Source organism: Tupaia chinensis, unplaced genomic scaffold (assembly GCF_000334495.1).
Source record: "Tupaia chinensis unplaced genomic scaffold, TupChi_1.0 Scaffold000374_1, whole genome shotgun sequence".
Taxonomy (NCBI): Eukaryota; Metazoa; Chordata; class Mammalia; order Scandentia; family Tupaiidae; genus Tupaia; species Tupaia belangeri.
Window position 1 is genome coordinate 1,381,097 of NW_006159872.1, and position 8,552 is coordinate 1,389,648.

General features: G+C 46.2%; 1 protein-coding gene across 1 annotated transcript in view; it reads left to right on the forward strand.

Moving 5' to 3' along the window:
* SHE (Src homology 2 domain containing E) overlaps positions 1-8,552 on the forward strand; it is a gene marked incomplete at its 5' end in the record, with an annotated part of 29,042 nt that continues 20,490 nt past the window's right edge. The window contains 2 exon segments of the mRNA XM_014589728.2: positions 1-273; positions 2,139-2,265. Of these exon segments, the coding sequence (XP_014445214.1) occupies positions 256-273; positions 2,139-2,265 (145 nt within the window).

Genomic DNA, 8,552 nt, shown 5'->3' on the forward strand with positions numbered 1-8,552 from the left:
ATTCAGGCCGCCGCGGGCAAGGGCCGCAAGAACTCCCGGACCACCGAGGAGGAGCCCCACCGGGGCGCGGCCAAGAGCTCGGGCTGCAGCACCTACATCAACAGGCTCATCAAGGTGGACACGCAGGAGAAGAACGGGAAGGGCAGCTACCCCGGCAGTACCAGCAGCACCAGCAGTACCGGCAGCAGCAGCAGCTCTTCGTCCGCGTCCTCGTCTCCGTCCTCCCTGGGCCCGGAGCTGGACAAGGGCAAGGTTATGAAGCAGCAAGACGCGGTAAGAGTAAGCCTTGGACCACCTTTCAGTGGGAGGGGGCCTTAATGACCCCGCTATACCCTAGGCTGCTTTATATCTCAGTGACGAGGCCGTCCCAAATAGCATTCGGTGACCCCCTAAGTGATCATCTAAAAGTATTAGAATTTTGTTTTCCTTGAAAGATCCTTTTTCTAGGGGAGGGAGCTTTATAGAAATGTGCTATCCGTTGAATTTTGTTAGCAGTTTAGGAGAGCAATCCAATGAAATATTCCCTCCTTTGTTTAATTTAACTCCCTTGTAGATGTGGCTTTTAATTTAAGTAACTTTATTTATTTTGATTTGACCAGAGAGGGACAGAGTGAGAGAGTGAGGGAAAGTGAGAAAACAAGCTGCCAGATCTGGGACTTGAACCTCGGTCAGCCATGTAGGGGTCCAGCACCCTTATCCACCCTGCCACCTGCCAGCCCCAGATGTGGCTTTTTAAATATCTTGACATCCAGGGGAACTGGAAAGCTAAACTTGTACAAGTACGACTTTGATCCTTCTTGAGCGAAAGGATTGGTAACCTCTAACTATGGATTTCAAAGCTTCAGGAGGTGTCTTGACCGTGGGCCTTCTCTGCCAGTTTGGAAGTCCCATCATTCCCTGCAGGTCCACCTAGTAACAAGCTTGGGCTGGGGGTGGGGGTGGGATCACAGGCTTTTCATTCATTCCATGGTCATTTGTCCTGCATCAGTCTTACCGGATAAGGGGCACACACAGGGCCTGGAGGGCTGTGGGGGATACAGAATACAAAAGGAAATGCCCTTAGGACACAACAGATCTGCAGAGAAGGTGTTTCCTGCTTGCACACTTGAGGTTCTCTGGGTGCTGTCCAGTGTGGGAAAGTCAAGAAAAGGCATGTGACCACATGAAGGGGCTCATTGCATTCTTACAGGGACCAGTTGGCTTGGTTTCATTTAACCTCTCTTCCTGCGTGAAAGGGGGAGAAAGAAGAGCTCCATCCAAGCTTTCAGGCTCCAGTCTAGGCAATCACTCCCCAAGACCTAAACTTTTATTTTCTCTTGCGAACTTCAAGCATGCAGCCTACCCGGATGGAATCAGCAACCTGCGAGGCACAGGTGTTTGCCTGCACGGGGCACTTGTGCTCATTCCTCCATTTGTTCTTTCAACAGATAGTTAGTGTGTCTCCCATGTGCAAGGGACTGAGCAGAAGACTGGGAAGATGGGCAAGCACCCAGCTCACAGACTTCTCAGTGGTCTGCCTGACTGGTTAGCTCATAGGGACCTGGAAGCCACGGTCCGAGTATGCCCTCAGTTCCACCTGTGCCTTGCAGCTGCAGAACGTGCAGTGGGGAGGCAGGAAGAATGGGCTGAGTGAATGCTAATCACAGCCCCCAGTGGTCTCCTGGCTGTCTTCGTGGTTGCCACTGCTGGATAGCTGCGGTTTCCTAGGCCATCTCCTCCCTGGCCGAGGACCCTCCTCTCCTGTCCTCCGTTGTTTATCCTCCAGCTCCAGTGGGACTTCTCTGGAAGTGCACTCTGGAGACTGTGATTAGAGGTTGTGGAGTAGAGCCTGGAGCTTCCTCTGAAAAGAGTTCCCTACCTTCCTCCTTGTCACCCAGCTGCCACAGAGCAGGACTGTAGCACCCCAGCACTCTTCAGGCCCCTTACGTTGAGGATGGTAAATGCCCTGACTCAGATGTCAGTCAGAACTCTGGTGGACTGTGGCCTGTGGGAATGCATTGCAAAAGTCAGTCAAGTGCAGAAGCCGTTCAAATCCAGTTAGAGACATTGCCCTCTGGATCTGCAGGAGATTTCAGTCTCCATTTTGATAGCATGGCCATTTTGGTCTAAGCTTTAGCAACTGTCCTCTTCTTTTACAGGTTATCATCTTAGAAGACTATGCAGACCCTTATGATGCCAAACGTACAAAGGGTCAAAGGGACGCGGAGAGGGTAGGCGAGAACGACGGCTACATGGAGCCCTATGACGCACAGCAGATGATAACAGGTTTGTAGCCCGGTTCTGCTTAAGAGGGAGGGAGTTTTCACACTGGTTGGAGCAGTGTAAGACATTAACCAGGGCGGGGGAGTGGGAGGTAGGGAGACACAACAGCCAGGTGGCATGGTGGTTAAGGCAGCTGGGTCCTACCTAGCCTAATGCGCAGTTTGAGTCCAGAACCCAGCGGCTTGAGAAACATCCTGGAAGCTTGTGTGTGCGTTCCCAGAATCCCAAGAGGAGAATGGAGAGGAAGGTTTTGCAGCGTGACTATCCCCTCCAGGGGGCAATTTCTCACTTTCCATCTTTCTCTCTGGCAAGTACACACTCCCCAGGGGAAAAAAAAAGATATTAACGGGTATATTTGTGAAAGAAGGATAAGGCAATTTAACCAGATCCTGCTGACTGGAAGAAACAGAAAGTAGACCCCAAACTAAGGTCAAGCTAGTTAATTTCAATCATAGTTTAGTATCCTTTAGCATTTAACACTTTGCAAGGGTCTTTAAAGTTTTTCTAATTCTATGCAAAAAAATACTTTTGAGTTTACAGATCTGCTGAGTCTGCAATCTTCAGTTTTTGTTTTTTTTGTTTTTCTTTTGGAGAGGTTTTTGCAATAGGGCATGTGTGCTCACAAGAAAGATAGAGAGAGACAGAGAAACAGAAAGTGAGAAATCACCCCCCACCCCAGGGAGGATGGCCACGCCGCAATCCCTTCTCCTCCATTTTCATCTTGGGGTCTTGGGTACGCATGCACACGTGCCTGGCATGAGTTTAAGCCACTCCCAGGACTTAAAGCACAGTCGACTACATGAGAGTCCAGTGATGTAGCCATTATGCCATCTGCTGGTCCTAAGTTTTAAGATAGTTTATATACATTTCTTGGAGACTTCCAGAAGCTTTGACAAATTCATAATGGGAGTCATAAATCCATATCAGGGACAAATACATACTTAAGGAATTTTAAGTTGTTAAAAGATAACAAACGTGTACCAGCAGATGGCATAGTAGTTATGTTGTTGGACGCCCACATAGTCCACCATGGTTCAAGTCCTGGACCCGGTGGCTTGAAACTCATGCCGTGTGTGTGTGTGTGTGTGTGTGTGTGTGTGTGTGTGCGCGAAATCCTGAGAGGAAAATGGTGGAGAAGGGATTGTGGCATGGATATCCCCTTGGGGGGTGATTTCTTGCTTTCTTTCTGTCTCTCTGTTTTTGTTTTCCAGTGAGAGAGAAAAATGCCCCATAGTAAAAATCTCTCTTAAAAAAAAACAAAAAGATAACAAACATGATGTGATCCTCCGTATTATAGAAGAAGATTTTCTTCTTCTTTTTTTTTCCTTTAAGAGACATTTTTGCTGCAGGGTGCATGCACTCACCAGCGAGACAGAACGTGAGAACCACCTTCCCCCAGGGGGGTGGCCATGCCACAGTCCCTTCTCCATTTCTCCTCTCAGGATTTTGGGCACACTTGCCTGGTGTGATGTTTAGGCCACTGGGTCTGGGACTCGAACTGCCATCGACTACGTGGGAGTCCAGCGATGTAACCATTATGCTATCTGCTGGTCCCTTATAGCAGAAGATTTTCTCAACAAGTTGTACCATTGGTGCAAAAAATGTAATTCCTATGGAATAATTAAAACAATCAGTTCTGTAAACTAAGCCATTTAAGGCAAACCACTTCAAACGGAACTCAACTAATCTTAACTTTTCTAGACAGTAGTTACAGTTTGTGAGCTAACCACTCACTCTGTCATCTTTAGTATCAGACTTTTCCTTTATATTCAGAGTTCTCTTAGGTTGCTGTAAATGATACTTAAGTAAACATAATGTGAACTAGTTATTTATTCTTTTTGTGAATTTTAAGGTAAATTACTTACCTAATTTTCCTTAGATATTGTTCAGTCTGTAATGAAAAATATAGTTTTGTTTTTCTTTTGTAGAGATATTTTTGCAATAGGGTGCATGCACTCGCCACAGAAACAGAGACAGAAAGCAAGAAATGCGCCCCCCCCAGGGGAGATGGCCACACTGCAATCCCTTCTCCTTCATTCTCCTCTCAGGATTTTGGGCACGCAAGCACACATGCTGGCATTTGAAGCCTCCAGGTCTGGGACTCAAACCGCGGTCACCTATGTAGGAGTCCAGTGACGTAACAATTATGCATCTACTTGTCCCAGTTTTTTTTCTTTTTTTGGAAGAGATATTTTTTGCTATAGCTCATGTGTGCTTGCTGGAGACACAGAGAGAGTGAGAGTGAGAGATCACCCCCTCCCCATCTCAGGATTTTGTGCAGATATGCACATGTGACTGGCACGAGTTTCAAGTTGCAGAGTACAGGACTCAAACCATGGTCGGCCATGTGGGAGTTCAGTACCTTAACCACCACACCACCTGCCAGCCCCTAGTTTGATTGATAGATTGATTGATTTTAATTTGCTACAGGGCCTGTGCACTCACTGAAGCGAGACAGAGAGAGTGTAGGAGAGAAGAAAGCATCCCCCTAGTGGGGATGGCCATATGCTGCAGTCCCTTCTTCTCCCAGGATTTTGGGTGGGCATGCACACACACAAGCTTGGTGTGTTTTTCAAACTGCTGGGTCCAGGACTTGAATCATGCAGTCAGCCACGTGGGATCCAGCCACCTTCACTGCATTACTGGCCAGTCCTATAACATACAGTTTCTGAGTGTTCACTCAGGGAATCCTTAGTTGAATGTCACCGTTTTCATGCCTGGGAAGGGCGTAATGGGCCACACATCACAGACTCTGTCTCTCCTGTGTAGGACAGATCGAAAAGCTGTCCAGCTCAGGCTCCACAAGCAGCCTCAGAAGAGCTGAGCAGAGGGCTAGTGGCTACACCCTGGAAGGGCCAAGACAGGCTTCAGAATGAAAATGAGCAGCTACAGGAAAGCTGGGCTCCGTTTCCTGCTTCTCTGCTTACAGAGATAAGGTGTTGCATTTGGGGAGGGCGTGCCCTGGCCAGGCTGTGACCCTGAAGGTCACTGGACTATGACCCCTAATGAAAATCTGTGAATGAAAGGAAGTGAAAATGAACTTACTCAGAATTTCAAAGAATATCACAGGCTGAAAAGGATTTACTTTTACATAAAATTAAGGAGAAAGATTTTCTTTAAAAAAAAAAAAAAAGTAATGCTAACTTTCGATTCATCTTTCTTTGTCCTTCATTTTTATTCTCTTTCTCTTTAACTGGAATAGAGTGGTTGATCTATACTGAACCAGCTTTTCATTTGGGGATCCACATTGATAATGGGGAATGTGCTGTGCTTTTTAAAAATTAATACATCTTTTGAAAAACATAATCCTCAAAGAGCTATGTAAATTAGGGGACTACAGTATTATCCCCCTTGTTACAAACAGGGTGGAAAATGAAGATCACAGGGATTTAGACTGGCCTGTGTTCTCAAGACTTTTTAAGAGACAGAGCAGGGGGCCGGACCCACACACAGTCAGCTTCTGTGCTTCGGGAGTTGGGTCCTGCATGACTGACCGGGATTCAGATCCTCGCCCTGCAGCTTGAGAAACATGCTGGGTATGTGTGCATGCATGCCCCACAATCCTGATGGGAAGAAGAGGAGGGAAACGGAGCACAGCGTGAACATGCCCCCTTGGGGGATGCTTTCTCTCGCTCTCTCTAGTCAATGTGTGTCCTCTCTGGCATTTTCAAAAAGGGAAAAGAGAGGAGAGAGAGACAGAGCAGGAATTGGAATTAAAATCTCCCACTCTACATTGAGTGGTTTGCTCCTGACCCCCCTGGCCCTTAGGACACGTCTGAACCTGTGAACACAAAGTCACTGTAAGCTTTGGAGAGGCTTTTTTTGTTTTGTTTTGTTTTGTTTTGTTTTGTTTTTCCCGCTATAGGGCGGTTGCGCTCGCCAGAGAGACATAGAGACAGAAAGCAAGAAATCACCCCCCAGGGGGATGGCCACGCCGCAATCCCTTCTCCTCCATTCTCCTCTCGGGATCTTGGGCACGCACGCACACGCGCCCGGTGTGAGTTTTAAGCCACTGGGTCCGGGACACGAACCACAGTCGACTACGTGGGAGTCCAGCAACATAGCCATTACGCTAACTGCTGGTTCCCAAAGTCACTGTAAGCTTTACCTACAAGTAAGACTTTTCGCCATTCAGATGCAGCAAGGATGTTGTATTCAAAAGTCAGAATTGTCCAACATGAAATAAATGTAGTAATGATAACACCTAGTATTTAACATTCAGGTGTTTATTAAGGTCCAGGCTGTGCTGCCTTTTTTTTTCTTTTGAGGGATTTTTTTGCTATAGATCGCATGTGCTCACCAGAGAGACAGACAGCAAGAAATCACCTAGTAGGGTAAATGGCCACACCACGGTCCCTTCTCTATTCTCCTCTCAGGATCTTGGGCATGCACACACACACCCAGCGTGAGTTTTAAGCCACCGCTGGGTCCAGGATTCAAACTGCAGTCAACTACTTGGGAGTGCAGTGACGTAACCATTATGCTATCTGCTCTTCCCAAATTCCAGGCTTTGCTTTTAAACAGTTTATATGAGTACATTTATCTACGAATAAGAGGTTAATGTATTCAGTTGGTGAATAAATTCAAATTTACTGAAAACCTCAATCACTAGCTTTCTACGCTAGTAATTTAAGCATACATTGCTCTCAATCTAAAAAAATAAAAAATAAAAAAATAAAACCCCTCAGAGACCAACAGGTGACGAGGAGATTAAGATGCTGGATCCCACATGGCCAATCATGGTTCAGGCCTGGACCCAGTGGCTTGAAAACTCTCAGCAGGTGCATGTGTGTGCATGCCCGAAATCCTGAGAAGAGAATGGAAAAGAAGGGACAGTGGCGTGTCCATCCCCCCATGGGGAGAGTTCTTACTTTCCCTCTCTGTCTCTGTCTTTCTTATACACATACACACTATGGCAAAAAAAGAAGAAAAAAAAAAAACCCTGTTGGTGGATTTTAAAGTTGCTTTATTTAAAATCTTTATTGAAAAACATCTTCTCAATCAATACGGGGATATACTTCTCTACCCTAGGTGACACAGCTGGACAAAATAACAGGAAGTGAGTTTGTTGGAAGCGAAAATAAAAGATTTGCTCCTGGGTTTTGTGGATTTTTTTTTTTTTTTTAGCTTTCTACTCTTTTTCTCCAGTTTGCTCCTGATGTGTTTGGTTGTCCATTTCAAGGTCAGAAATTTTCCAAATTTCTTGAGAAACATTAGGAATTTTTAAAAATAATTTTAAATCTAATTTTATTTAATTATTATTTTAAGTTCCCATTGGATACATATCCTTACCAACGAGAGATTCAGAGAGAAAGTGAGAAAGCAAGCTACTAGGTCCGGGACTCACCCACGGTTGGCTATGTGGGAGTCCAGAGCCTTAACAACCATGCCGCGTGCTGGTACCACGGTAGGGATTTCTTTTAGTTTGTTTCAGCATTTCTGCAGGAGATGTGGAGCACTGATGAACATTATTAAACTGTGGAACAGTTAGCCCTGCCTTGCCTTTTTTTCTAACTGAAGTGGGGACAGCTCTCATAGTTTTAACACTATCTTGGGCACATAGAATACTGTCCATGCTGTTATTTTCTTTCTTTTTCTTTTTCTTTTTCTTTTTTTTTTTTGAGAGGTTTTTGCTATGGGGTGCGTGTGCTCGCCAGAAAGATGGAGAGAGACAGACAGAAAGCGAGAAGTCACCCCCTAAGTGGGATAGCCACGCCGCAATCCTTTCTCCTCTCTTCTCTCCTCTTAGGATCTTGGGCATGCACACACCTGCACCTGGCGTGAGTTTAAGCCACTGGGTCTGCGACTCGAACCACAGTCAACTACATGGGAGTCCAGTGACAGCCATTATGCCAACTGCTGGTCCCCCTATATTTTTAGAGAGGTTTTTGCTATAGGATGTTGTGCTCACCAGAGAGACAGAAAGCGAGAAATCACCCCCAAGGGGAAATGTCCACATTGCAATCCCTTTTTCTCCAGTCTCCTCTCAGGATTTTGGGTACGCATGCACATGCACCTGGAGTGAGTTTCAAGCTGCTGGGTCTAGGACTCGAACCATGGTCAACTATGTGGGAATCCAGCAGATACCCATTACACCATCTGCTGGTCCCATGCTGTTGTTTTATAATATCCAATATTCCTAAGGCGTTTATTTACCATGTCCTAGGCCCTGTTCTGAGGACCAGCAGGTAGCATAATGGCTACGTAGTTGAACTCCCACGTAGTCAGCCACAGCTCAGGTCCAGACCCAGCTTGAAACACCAGGTGTGTGTGTGTGCGTGCCCAAAATC